The following is a 14,350-nucleotide window of genomic DNA, read 5'->3' on the forward strand; positions in this document are numbered from 1 at the left end:
AAGAGTCACTTCTTTTTTTTTTTTAAGATTATTTATTTATTTAGAGCTTGCAGTGGGGGAGGGGCAGAGGGAGAGAATCTCCAGCAGACTCCACACTCTATGCGGAGCCTGATGCAGGGCTCAATCCCCCAACCCTGAAATCATGACCTGAGCCAAAACCAAGAGTTGGATGCTTAACCGACTGAACCACCCAGGAGCCCTGCCAGGAGGCACTTCTAATTACCTCCCAAACCTGGTTCGGAGACAAGGGGTGAAGCCTCTGGCCTCACTTTCATGGGCTGGGGTGGGTTGGTTGGTTGGTTGGTTGGTTTCTGAGTGTGGTGACTGTTCTATTTCCAACTGCTCTTGAGAACAAACACCTTGCTCCAGGATAGTGAAAGTCTAGGGAAAAAAGAAAGGTCTTCTATTAAGAAATAATATGCTCTCACGAACTGATGGGAAAAAATAGTAAGTACACACACACACACACACACACACACACACTCCCTTACCATTAAGGCCTCCTGAGAAATACTCTGGAACCACAGGGGTCAGGACTGAAAAATCTAGAACCACTGGGCGATAATCCCGAATGACCACATTTAAATGGCATTGAACATGGGCAGCCCCTTCCAGTGGGGGGCACTGGCCTCACCACTCCCAGTTGTCCCCGATTCACCTGCTTTGCTCACTCACTCCACCTGCTGGCCCTTGCGGGCAGTTCAGGTTTTGATTTCTGTCCAAGATGAGTAATACCAAAAACTAACATGTATTTAACACTGACTGTGTGCCTGGCTCTGTTCTAAGTGCGTTGCACATGTTTACTCAGTTTAGCCTCAAAATAACAATGAGGTAGACACTATTATTATGCCCGTTCACTCAAGGAATATTCACTGAGGGCCCCAACCTGCCGGGCACCCTGTCGGCAATGGAGATGCAGCTGGGAACAAAACAGACAGAATGCCTGCCTTCTCGGAGCTTTTGTTCTGATGTGGACCCACACAGCACACGGGGTAATTCAAAGTGAGTCAGAAGGCGTACCTACAAGGAAGAAAAATAAAGCGGGCTTTGGGGTGTGCGGATGGTTGGGGGCGGGGGTGTGCTCTTGTAAACAGAGAGGTCAGTCCAGGCCTTGCCAAGGAAGGTGAAGGATTAGAAGAACATCCTAGGCAGAGAGAGGTTAAGAAACACACCTAGGGTCACGCAGCCAGTAGGCTGCAAAGCTGGGATTTAAACCTGGGCTGGCTCCGGAGCCTGGCTTTTAACGACTGCAGGATAGAGCTCAATGCAAAACGCCACTCCTGCCCTGGGGACCCTTAGAGTTTGGGGGGAAGACAGGCCATGAGCGTCATGGTTCCTGGAGAGCTGGAGTAGGGGAGGAGGAGGGAGGGACAAGGGGCCGCAGTGAAGGCCAAGGATTTGGCTCTGCTTCTGACCTCCTGTCCTGTCCTCCCAGAAGGCCAAGATGGATTGGCCACCTGCTGTCAGCTTTTTCTTTTAATCTCAGGGCGGGGGTGGGGGCGGGGGGTATCTGGGAGCCTGGCCCCCCACCCCCATCCCGGCCCCTCCTCCCTCCAAGGACTGGGGTGAACCGGCCACAAATCCTCTAATCCACCAGGACCTCCGAGTCCGTGTCCAGCAGCAGCGCCCGGCCCTCGGCGGCCAGGACAGCGTGTCGCTTGCACCCACCGGTCCAGCCGCCGCCGCCCGGCCAGGCACACGCGGCCTCACCCATGGGGAACAGCAAGAGCGGGGCCCTGTCCAAGGAGATCCTGGAGGACCTGCAGCTGAACACCAAGTTCACGGAGGAGAAGCTGTGCTCCTGGTACCAGTCATTCCTGAAGGAGTGCCCCAGCGGCCGCATCACGCGGCAGGAGTTCCAGAGCATCTACGCCAAGTTCTTCCCCGAGGCCGACCCCAAGGCCTACGCCCAGCATGTGTTCCGCAGCTTCGACGCCAACAGCGACGGCTCGCTGGACTTCAAGGAGTATGTCATCGCCCTGCACATGACCTCGGAGGGCAGAACCAACCAGAAGCTGGAGTGGGCCTTCTCCCTCTACGACGTGGACGGCAACGGGACCATCAGCAAGAACGAAGTGCTGGAGATCGTCACGGTCAGTCTCGGCCGGCCTCCCCGTGGTGGGCCTGGGCTCACCTGGGGTCCGGGGTCCTACGGCGGCTTCTCCTGCTGCCGCCACAGCGGCCAGGGGTTCAGGGGGACACAGCGGGGGCGGGGCTGGCTGGGCCGAGCTGGGGGTCCAGGCGAGAGCATGGGAGGAGGGGTCTCCGGGACACTGACTTTAATAGAGGCTGGCCACTTCCCCGCAGCTTCGTCTTCCTCCTGAAGAAGAATCTGGGTATTTCCTGTTAATTACATATTGTTTCCTTCCTTCCTTCTTTCCTTCCTTCCTTCCTTCCTTCTCTCCTTCCATCCTTCCTTCTCTCTTTCCTTCCTTCCTTCCTTCTCTTCTTCCTTCTCTCCTTCCTTCTTTCTCTCCTTCCTTCCTTCCTTCTCTCCTTCCATCCTTCCTTCTCTCCTTCCTTCCTTCCTTCTCTTCTTCCTTCCTTCTCTCCTTCCTTCCTTCCTTCCTTCCTTCTCTCCTTCCTTCCTTCTCTCCACCCTTCCCTCCCTCCTTCCTTCTCTCCTTACTTCCCTCCTTCCCTTTCTTTCCCTTCCTTTTCCTTCCTTCCTCCTTCCCTCCTTCCTTCCTTCCTATCTTCATTAAAGTGTCCTTCCAAACCTTCCACGGCACATATTCAGATTCTTCCACAATTAGTTTTAAGTATGTAACATGTTTCGAATACAAAGTAGAAAGAGGCCAGCTTTGAGGGACATGAAATGTGGGTTCCAGTCCTCATGGTCTTCATCACCTGAGGCAGGGTCACTTCACCCCGGGGCAGCTGGGGGCTCGGCTTTCTCACCCGTCCTGTGCTCTGGACTGAGTCGCGGGCCCCTCGCTGGCTTGCACTTCCAAACCACGCTCTCCTCCCTGCCCACGCTGGCCCCACATCAGATCATTTGTTGTGAAGATTTTAGGTGTCTTCGGAATAGTTTTATTTATTAGGTAAGGAATTTGTGAAATGTGGAAGCATATGCCAAAGACAATTGAAATTGCCTTTAATTCCATCATCCGGAGGGAGCTACTGTCAATATATTGGTGTATACCTTCCCGGCCCTTTATCTGTATATATATATTTAAAAATAATTTTGGAACAATGACATATCAGACCTTTTTTCAGTTACCATTTCGTCATATTTTCCCTATCAAGGTATCTTCTTCAAAACCATTTTGTACAGCTGCTTAGAATTCCGTCTTACAGAAAGACCTTAACATTATTTAACCAGCCCTATAGTTTTGGACAATTGGGATGTTTCTATTTTTTTCTTCTGATGTCATTTATATTGCCCTTCACTTGGTATCTTTTCCTGGCATTTTTGAACCCCCCACCCATGTCCTTGTTTTATTCCCCTAATTTTTTCCTGGTAAGAGGGAGAATGTCTTTTGTATTTTATCTCATCTTTTGGTACATTTGTCATCCTGCTTGTGTTTGCACGGTTCTCCCCCTGATTAGGAGAGACCATAAACCAAGTGGCCGAGCAGGCAGCCTGTGGGCAGCGGGTTAAGGGCGGGAAGTCACTGGCATCTGGGCACGCTCCCCTGGATTGGCAGGTGGCCCGGGACAGGGAGCAGGACCTCAGAACCACCTACAGGATGCGAGGCCCTGCAGTGGCCTCCAAGCTGGTGCTCCTTGAGGAAAAGGAAGAGGGAGGGGAAGGGGAGGGAGGGGTAGGATCTATAGGACCCACGGCTGAGGCAGTGAAAGGCGATGCCAAGGCTCTGCAGGTCACTAGATCACAAGGTCACTGCCCCTGGGGTCCGAAGTTATAGGTTCTAATCCCAGCGCTGCCACCAACTAGCTACATGGCCTTGGAAAAACCTCTGGGGCCCAGGGGAAGGACCGATGGCTCCAACAGTCTGTCCTTGGAGTTAGAAGCCGGGCAGGACAGGCAGGCACTCCCAGGGTTTAGCTCTCTGGCCTGCACGTGGTTCCCCTGGCTCAGGACCCAACCAGGGGTGTTAAGGGGGCGACGCGCCTACACTTGGGTTGCTGGGCACCCCCGGGCTCTGAGCGCTGCCAGCCAAGCCTGCTCCCTGGAGCTTCTGGGTTTCCTTCTCTGGCTGTGGCACGAGGGGGGAGTGTGCTAATTTCACAGGCATTACCGTCCCTGCCTGAGTGTCCGCAAGGTGCCCCCCAACTCCCACGCAACTCACCTGCCTGCACCCCGAGCTTGCCCCAACGCTGAGCGCGCAGGCAGGCAAGGGCTCGGGACCACCATCGGAGTGTCCACTCTGGCCTGGCCAGGCCTGGAGTTACTGAGCTGGTGGGGTCCTCGTAACCTGGAGCTGGGAGGGCACGCGGAGACCCCACCTTGTCCCTCTCCCTACCCCAGCCCCTAGGATGCCCTCCAAGCAGTGCAGTGTGAGGATGAAGGTTCTAGAACCAAACCGCCTGGGTTAGAATCTCTGCTCCTCTGCTTCTAGCCCAGGAGACTTCTGGCAAGCTGGTGCACCTCAGTTTCTCCATCTGTAAAATGGGGCCAACAATACCCACGTCATAAGGTTGCTGTGGAGGTTGCAGGTACAAATGCTTAGAAGCGTGGCGTATGTTAAGCGTTTGACAAAGGTTAGCCGTTATTACCGTCGGCGGACCCGGCTGGGCAACCAAGGTACCACATGGACCCCGAAGAAGCCGGTTGATATTCTACGACTTCAGGGCTATAGTGTTCAGGTGGTGGTTCCCAAACTGCCACCTTGAGGGCTGCTGTGGGATCATCATCAGAAAGCTTTTTGTTTCTTATTCTCATTTTTTTAATAAAATGAAAGTATTGTGTCTACATGGTCAGGAAATCCAAAAATTCAAATGCAGAAAGGGCCTGAAAGCCGCCTTTACCCCTCCACCCCGTTCCCTGTCCCTTCTGAAGATCTCAAAAATACAGATACTCCGACCCCACTCCCCCGCACTTTGGTTCAGCGGGGCAGGCTGGGGCCTGGGCATCTGCATTTTAACCTCTGCCACGGGGGACGCCTGGGCCCGGGGGTCGTCAGCCCCTGCTGCTCCTTCTGATGAGAACTTCCTCTTTATTTGGTGCAGGCTATTTTCAAAATGATCAGTCCTGAGGACGTGAAGCACCTTCCAGAAGATGAAAACACGCCAGAGAAGCGAGCCGAGAAGATCTGGGGGTTCTTTGGAAAGAAGGATGATGGTGAATTCCTTCCCCTTTCATAGCGTTTGATTTTATAGTCACGGGCTGTTTCCCAGAGACCCCCGATGAGACTGGTCCTCCGAGGGCCCTTGTCCAGGCAAGACCGGGGACACTCCATCCCAGTATGCGCTGCGGGGCTGAGGGCCTGGGGTGCAGGGGAAGGGGGTGAATGGGGACGGGGCTGTAAGCAGACCGGTCGGTAGGGTCCAGCTCTGCTGCTGATGGGGACCAATGTCACATCCCCTTTGCACCTCCAACCCCATCACCACCTGAGCTCTCCGGGGCGGAGGGAAGGCTCTGAATTCTGGAGCGCTGGTGAAGGAACTTAGCAACTTAGAACAGCCTTAGCGCGCAGGGAAAGAAACGGTCAAAAGTCAAGACAGCAGCTCTTTAGCTGTATAAGGCTGGCCTGGGGGGTTAGAAGCACGGCCAAGCAGTTTCTGTTTAAACGGATTGCTCTTTACTTGGGTGCGCTTTACTTGGTTTCAAGAATGCTTTCTGCACAGTTGGGACAGGGCAAACTTCAGCTCAGTCTACACCTGAATTAGCATCGAGTCCCAAGGAAGTGGGATCACAATTTACCTGCTTTTACTCCAGGGAGTTAGTTTGGGTCCCCCCGAGAAGCACCGCCAGAAGGAATTGGGTTTAGATTAGATTGGGAGAGATTTTTTTTTTTTACTATGTTCTTTTTTTTTTTAATTTTATTTTATTATGTTATGTTAGTCACCGTGTAATACATCATTAGTGTTTGATGTGGTGATCCACGATCCACTGTTTTCGTATAACACCCGGTGCTCCATGCGGTACGTGCCCTCCTCAATACCCATCACAGGGCTAAGATGGGCCTGGGAGGGAAAACGGGGAAGAAGCTGGAGGTTGCTGGGAACGCCCAGACTGCAGAGAAGGTAGGGCCCCTGTGCATAGAGAGGCAAGGGCAGAAGACTTGAAGCCGTAGTACCACCGTTTTGGGAAAGTTTTGGCAAAGCCCCCCCGGGACATCCTCAAGCCCCCTTCTTCCAGGCCGGCCTGTCTCGGTCCGCTGCCCTGCTCCCTCCGTCTTGGGCTGGAAGCAGCCCATGGGGAGATGGTCTGTCACTGAAACCAGAGATAGATTCCAGAACAGGGCAGCTGGTCTGCTGTGGCATGATGCTCATGGCCAAGGCAGGGAGGATACGGTAGAGGGGGGCGGTGTCGGGCAGGGCGGGGCAGGCGGGGCAGGCGGGGCAGGCTGCAAGCTCACGTGGCCATGGGGGCCTGGAAGGTGAAGGGAGAGAAGTGGACAGGAGCCCTACGACGTGGCAGTGACTGGCCAGTCGTGGACAGTGGACATCTGCTCTGGTGGTTTCCAGCTGGTTGCTGCCACGTGGGAGATACCCAGCCCACTGGGGCCTCATCACCTGATTCTCTAAAAGAGAGGCGGGCATGGGAGATTTTGAACATCTCAAGTGTCTCACTTGAGGACCTGCAGTGGGGCCCGAGCGCCTCTGCGGGGCCAGCACCGTCTCCTTTTGTGATCTCGGGGGCAGGCCTGAGCAGGATGTTACCTAAGGGCAGGTACAGATGGCCCTGGCCCCACTAATCTGCAGTCTAGGAAGAAGACCGAGAAGCAAGGGGGGCCAGAAGCAGGGGGGAGGCAGGTGAGATCTGGGCATAATATTTAAGGAGGCACTCATTCTCAGCTGCTAGCCCTGTGCTCGCACCACCCTGAAAGTGAGCGCCTCCTTCAACTTTGCTGGGTAGGTAGAGTAGTCCCAGTCCTGATGTGACCGCCCCCTTGAGCACCTTGCCCTCCTCCCCTGCACACTGTGGCACCTCCCCCACTGGCTCTTTGACCCCGGTCTGGCAGGTGCCGAGTCCCCTGTTCTCCTCGTTAACCTGAAAACCGACCCATGGGAAGGTCACAGCCGCGGCCGGTGGGCAAGCGGTGATGTGTGGGGGCTGCCGTTTTCAGAGTGTCCCTCTGCAGACAGTGCCTCTCTCCACATTGGGCTCTGACCCTGGGCGTTTCAAGCTCTGTGTGAGGCTGATGGGGCAGCTGGGACTTTAAAACCCAAATTTCACTGCCCAGACCTGTGCCTAAGCCGGGAGGGATTAAGGATGTCTGAGTGGAAATCCAGGTCGGTTCAGCCAAGCTGTGGTGAGCCCCCTCTACGTGCAGGTAGTGTGAACCTCAGCATAAGCAGAAAGGAACCCCTGTCTCTTTCCAGAGTTATTTAGACGTTATTTAGACTGTCTTCCCCATCAGACCAAGAGCTTCCTGGGGCAGGGGCTTTATCTCCCTCCTTCCTGGGCCACCCCCTGCGGTGGCCTCGGCTCTCAGCACAGTGGCTCTGGGACAGAGGAGGTGTCAGCCCCGAGCTAGGAGGGAGGCGGAGAGACCGGTCCACAAGCCAGGCGCTCCCTGGCACCACGCTGGACCCCTGACTTTTCAGTCCCTACTTCCCGGGTGGAGCGACAGAGATTCTGTTTGCTCTGCTCCGTCCCCCAGAAGCTCCCCCAGAGCTCCAAGCTTGGGTGCTAGGGTAATAGTCAAAATATTTAAGAACCAGCAGGGCAGAGGCACTGACCAATCAGAAGAGCCCCTCACAAGGCCCGTCATTAACCCTCTCGCTGCTGGTTCTGAGGGAGGTCCAGGGGTCCCGGGAAGGAGCTGGGTATGGGGGCCGGGGAGGTATCCTCAGAGGTGGCACCTAGACTCAGTGATTTCATAACAGATACTTCCCCACGGGGCACGCTGGCCAGTGTCAGCCTTGCCCTGCAGCTTGAAACAGCCGATCCTGACTGCTGCCTTTCTCCCCCCCACGCACAGATAAACTCACAGAGGAAGAGTTCATCGAGGGGACGCTGGCCAATAAGGAAATTCTGCGACTGATCCAATTTGAGCCTCAAAAAGTGAAGGAAAAACTGAAGGAAAAGAAACAGTGATGTCCACCCGCTGCTCGGCCCTGCCCCCTCCCCTCCCCAGGCACAGAAACCCACGGGGTGAGCATGCACACATGTCCCAGGGGCCAAAGGGCCTTCCTTGGCCTTAGCCTCCCTCTTGTTCTACCCGCCACCTCCTCTCCCCCGCCCGCGGCCCGTGCCTCCGTGATAATCCCAGGATTAGGTCACCGGAGTCCTCAATATCACCCTCCCGCGTAAGCTCCTTTGTGGGTTGCTGGGTAAGCAGGTTCCAATAAATGCGAGAGGAGCTGGGCACCCAGCTGACGGGTCGTTCTTGAACGGGAAAAGGAAATGTTTTCTGGCGGCTCAGCCTCGGAGACAAGGACGACCCTGCAGTCATGGGCCAGGGTGCTGGGACCGTGGTGGAGATTGGAAGCTGCATGGGGTGGGGGGTGGGGGGGACTGTAGACCTAGAAGAAACCATTCCAGGCAGTGAGGTGACCCTGGAGACGTGCTGAGCGCTGCGGGAGGGGCTGGCTCCTCCAGAGGGTCAGGGAAGGTGTTCCCAGATAGACACGTTGAAATTAAGGCCCAGTGGACTGCGGGTGGGGGGCGGGAGGTGGATTGGCAGGGAGGGCAGGAACCTCGGTGTCCCAGAGGGCAGCCCACACAGAGACCCTGAAGCAGGAATGAACATGCCAAGTTCCAGGGTAGGAGAAGACCAGTGAAGCCAGAGAGCCCAGGGAGGAGCCCAGGGAGGAGGAAGAACCAGTTGTGAGTTATACCTAAAGGTAGGCATGGACCAGACCACGCCAGGCTTTTCTGCAGCCCATGGAAAGATGGGGGTTCGCAGTGGGGGTAGTGGGTATCATTGTGGGGTTTGAAGTAGGAGGGACTTATGTTTGTGGTGGAAATAAGTCAGAGGGGTAAGACTGTGGACAGGAAGCCTGGAGATTACACTTACATAGTCACCCCAGGGGTCCTCGGCCGCAGGGGACCGGCCTGGAGAGAGTGGGACGGCTCTGGAGATACTCAGGAGGTAGCATCTTCCTGAATGGCTGCAGGGGGGAGGGGGGAGGAGCAGGGATGGCAGCGAGGTGTGTGGCCTGGGTGCTGGGTGAATAGTGATGTCGTCTACCAAGATGGGAAACTCAGGGAGGGTCCCTGGTTTCAGGGGATAAGGGCAAGTTCAGATTTGATAGGGTGAGAGAGGTGGGGGCCCTCATTTTAGAGACGAGGAAAAGGAGGCCCAGAGACAGCAAGCAGCTTGCCCAGTGTCAACCAGCTAATGAGCAAAGTTTGGCCAGGGCTGCCCACTGGCCTACACCACCTTGTCAGAGCTCCAGGGCCTGGGACACCTTGGAATTCCACCAATGGGCTCTCAACATCCTTGTTCTCATTGTTGTGAAGGCCCATCTACTCTCCAGCCTTAAGTTCCAAAATGAGGTCGGAAAAGTATACGGAGGTCCCAGACACTTGACCGACCTGTATGCAACCCCCCCAAAGCAGGGGGGTCTTCACTTGTGGGTGTTGTGGGTGAGCCCCCTCTCTCCTCCCTGCTGGCTTGAGTTTAAAAGCAGAGACACTGCATAATAACCTTGTTGGTCTATGGTTCAATGAGAGGCACAAAGGGGCTACTGGATCTTCTAGGGCCAGTGGAGAGCTCAGCCGTGCTAACGTAACTAGCACATCTTCTGCTAGCTTGGGGTGGCAGGGTCACCACTCCGGCTGGGTCTTGTACAGTTCCAGGATTCTCTGTGGGAAAATGCTGAGAGAATCCAGAAGCGGTGCAAAATCCCAACTAGACTGAAGAGAAGGGAAGGAGGTGGGGGTGGAGTTGAGCCACATCATCAAGACTCTTCCGGATCCAAGGGACAGAAGACCCAACATGGATCGCTGTGGCACAGATAGGAATTTATTGACTCATGGAACAGAAATCCCAGGAGTAGCACTAACTTTAGGTCTGGCTTAATCCAGGGGGCTCCAACAATGTCTCAGGGCTCTTCTCCATCTCCTGGTCCTACTCTCTGCCGTGGTGTCTCCTTCTCAGGCAGGCTTTTCCCGTTCTGGCAAGATGGCCACCAGCAGATGCAGGCTTACTTCTTCACGGTTCCAATATCAGCAAAAAAGGAAAAAAAAAAAAATTGGCTTTCTGCTGAGAGTCCCAGCCTGAGTCCCAGGACCACCTCTCGTTGGCTCTCATTGGTGATATGCCCATCCCTGACCCAGTATGTGGTGCCAGGGGAGGTCGTGCTGGGATTGGCTAAGCAGATTTTTGTGGCCAGCCTTGGGGCTGAGGGTGGAGTTGAGACAGCTCAGACGTCATGAGCTGGGAGTGGGGAGAGGTATGGTTCCCAAGAGGAAAGTTTGGGTCTTATTAGTATAAGAGGAATAAATTGTAAAAATAGATGTCCATTCTAGGGACCTTGGGGAAAGTCACTTCACGTCTGAATTTCTGCTTCCTCACATACATGTAAGTTCAAGGGCGGAAATGGGTCTTCTCAAGAGCAGTAATCCAAACTGCTCTCAGAGGCCTCTTGTGCAATGCCCCTTGGCTATGTCTTAGCATCCCTAGCTGGTGTCCCCGACAGATTCATCAGTAGGTTCGTCAGCACCAAGTGCAATTGCTACACCAGACCCCATTCTCACCGCAACCGAGGCTACATTACTTCTGATGTGCCTGGGCTTTGCGCTGGGCTGCTGGTGAACCTTCCGGGTTAAAATATATGTTTGGGCCACGGCGAATGGCATGTGTCATGGAAACGGTTCTTGTCACTGTCTCCTGGCAATGGCTCTTTTATTTTTTTTGTTTTTATTTTTATTTTTTTAAAGATTTTATTTACTTATTTGAGACAGAGAGAATGAGAGAGACAGAGAGCACATGAGAGGGGGGAGGGTCAGAGGGAGAAGCAGACTCCCCGCCGAGCAGGGAGCCCGATGCGGGATTTGATCCCGGGACTCCAGGATCATGACCTGAGCCGAAGGCAGTCGCTTAACCGACTGAGCCACCCAAGCGCCCGGCAATGGCTCTTTTAGACGTCATCTGTGGCTTCCCTTTGCTCGCCAGAGCTCAGACCCTGTCCGCGGAGCCAGATGGGGACACAGACAACATACCGCCCACTCTACCTCCATTTCTGTCCCTTGGAGGCCACACAAATTTATCAGATGAGGCCGGGTAAGGTTCAGCTGGGATGCCCACCCTTCAAAAAACAAAACAAAACAAAAAACCTCCACAAAACTGGACCAACCACACCTACATCGATTATCACTCAGAGTTCTGAGAATCAGTTGTCTGTTCTTAGGGAGGGGCGCCGGGGTGGCTCAGATGGTTAAGCGTCTTGCCTTCGGCTCAGGTCATGATCCCAGGGTCCTGGGATCGAGTCCCGCATCGGGCTCTCTGCTCCTTGGGAGCCTGCTTCTCCCTCTGCCTCTCTCTCTCTCTGTCTCTCATGAATAAATAAATAAAAATCTTTAAAAAAAAAAAAAAGTCTGTTCTTAGGGAGGAATTTCTGAGCTGTACGTGTCACAGGTGGAAAGACCTGATTATTTGGATGTCAGCAGAGCACTATGAGTTTTGGGGGGAGGTTTCACCTCGAAACCTTGTCCGATGTCTTCAACCTTGGTCACATATTAAAACCAGGCTTTGGCCTCCAAAACACAGGCAACAGAAGAAAATAAACAGATAAACTGGACCTCATCATGACCGAAAGCTTTTGTCTATCAAGGGACACCATCAAGAGCGTGAAGAGACAACTTACACCATGGAAGGAAATACTTGCAAATTATATATCTGATAAGGGATTAAAATCCAGAATAAGCAAAGAAATTCAACAATTCAACAACAAAAAAACCCCACACGGCCTGATTTTTAAAAACTGGGCAAAAGGGCGCCTGGGTGGCTCAGTCGGTTAAGCAACTGCCTTCGGCTCGGGTCGTGATCCTGGAGTCCCAGGATCGAGTCCCGCATCGGGCTCCCTGCTCAACAGGGAGTCTGCTTCTCCCTCTGACCCTCCTCCCTCTCATGTTCTCTGTCTCTCATTCTCTCTCTCGCAAATAAATAAAATCTTAAAAAAAATAAAATAAAAAAATAAAAACCGGGCAAAGGGTTTGAAGAGACATTTCTCCAGAGAAGATAGGCCAATGGTCGATATTATCACATGAAAAGGTGCTCAGTATCTTTAGTTACCAAAGAAACACAAAGTAAAACTACCCTATCACGTCATACCCCTCAGGATGGTGATTATCAAAAAAAGTAGAAAGTAAGTGTTGGCAAGGACCTGGATAAATTGGAACCCTTGTGCGTCATTGGTGGGAATGCAAAATGGCACAGCTGCTGTGGAGAACAGCTTGGTGGCTCCTCACGATGTTAAAAAGAAGGGCCGTATGACTCTGTCATTCTCCTCCTAGGAGTCTACCCAAAGAATCGAAAACAGGGACTCAAACAGAATCCTTTGCACACTCATGCTCATAGCAGCATTATTCACAGTAGCTAAAATGGGGAAGCAACCCAAGTGTCCGTCAACTGATGAAGGGACTGAAAAATTTGTCCATACAATGGAGTATTATTCTGCCACAAAATGGAAGGAAATTCTAGTACATGCTACAACATGGATGAAACTTGAGAGCATTGGGCTGAAGGAGATAAGCCAGTCACAAAAAGACAAATACTGCGTGATTCCACTTATGTAATGTGTCTAGAGTCGTCACATGCAGAGATAGGAAGTACAATGGTGGTGGCGAGGGCCTGGGGTGGAGACATGGAGGGTTGGTGTTTAATGGGGACAGAGTTTTGGTTTGGGAAGGTAAGAAAGTTCTGGAGATGGTTGGACAACAGTGTGAATGCAGTTGAAGCCGCTCAACTGTAGACTTAAAAGTGGTTAAAATGGGGAATTTTATGTTATATATATTTCACCACAGTAAGAAGAAAAAAAAATCACTCAAGAATTTCTTTTTTTTTTTTTTTAAGATTTTATTTATTTATTTGACAGAGAGAGACACAGCGAGAGAGGGAGCACAAGCAGGGGGAGTGGGAGAGGGAGAAGCAGGCTTCCCGCGGAGCAGGGAGCCCGATGCAGGGCTCGATCCCAGGACTCCGGGATCATGACCTGAGCCGAAGGCAGACGCTTAACGACTGAGCCACCCAGGTGCCCCTCACTCAAGAATTTCTAACGATACCTATGCCCAGGCTCATTCAGACCAATTGCATCAGAATCTCTGACTCAGGCCAAGCCATCAGTGTTTCTAGAAAGTTCCTCAGGTGATTGTCATGCCAGGATTGAGACCCACTAGGCCAGATCTTCAAAGCAACAAGCGGAGCGAATGATCTAGAGGGTGGTTGAGATGAGGGGAGACACTTGCCTCCCGCCCTTTTGACCTCTGACCTCTGCCCCTTCCCCTCGGTCCCTGAGGAGGCTGAGTGCCTTTTCTTCCAATCCTCTCCGGGAAGAACAGCACACCAGATTCTCCAGGGCACGAGAGACCCTTAGCACCTGTACAAAACACGTGTCAAAGAATTGACCCAATACAAACCAAATTCATTAAACTTTTTACTTTAATCTTTAGCAAGACAAGAGCAAGCGGGGTGCGTGTGCGTGTGTGTGTGTGTGTGTGCGCGTGCCACCCCATTTATGGAGTGACAAGGGGGGAGGATATATTTACAGATGCTTTGGGGGAAAAAAAATTTCCGTCTCCTATTCGGGGCTGGGTCCTGCATAACGGACCCTGGACAGCATCTGATGCTCCCAAAGACATCTCTGTCCTGTGTCATCGACGGGTGTGTGCTGGGTACCGACTCTGAACCCGCTATGCTGGGTGCAGACTGGGAACAAAGCATGCCCCAGCTCTCTAGGAGCTAACGGACCTGACCAGGAAAGGCAGGGACACTGAGATCAAGGAGAAATTAGAAGGACGTGTACTTTAATGATTGAACGACAGATAATCTGGACACCCAAAAATAAACCTTTGCTTTGTTATGCACTTGCCTAATGCCTCTGCTCCGGTTTCTCCTTTTGGAAAGCAGAGCTGGGACTCGGGGTGGGGAGAGGGCCAAAACATGCAATCAACCAAGATAAGTAATATTTTGGGGCAATCGCTGAAAAATAGAAATTCATAGCGCTGTGAATTGCGTAAGACTGATGAATCACAGACCTGTACCTCTGAAACAAATAATACATTTTATGTTTAAAGAAGAAGAAGAAGAAGAAGAAGAAGATAGTAGGATGA

General features: G+C 52.8%; 1 protein-coding gene across 1 annotated transcript; it reads left to right on the forward strand.

Annotated features, from left to right (window-relative positions):
- The first annotated feature begins 1,588 nt into the window (after positions 1–1,588).
- RCVRN (recoverin) lies at positions 1,589–8,447 on the forward strand. Its single transcript, XM_031017610.2, has 3 exons — positions 1,589–2,093; positions 5,134–5,245; positions 8,055–8,447. The coding sequence occupies exons 1-3, from the start codon at positions 1,713–1,715 to the stop codon at positions 8,168–8,170; spliced, it is 609 nt and encodes a 202-aa protein (XP_030873470.1). The 5' UTR covers positions 1,589–1,712; the 3' UTR covers positions 8,171–8,447.
- The last annotated feature ends 5,903 nt before the right edge of the window (positions 8,448–14,350 follow it).

This window comes from Leptonychotes weddellii, chromosome 15 (assembly GCF_054177405.1).
Source record: "Leptonychotes weddellii isolate Sample4059 chromosome 15, ASM5417740v2, whole genome shotgun sequence".
In the NCBI taxonomy this organism is placed as follows: domain Eukaryota; kingdom Metazoa; phylum Chordata; class Mammalia; order Carnivora; family Phocidae; genus Leptonychotes; species Leptonychotes weddellii.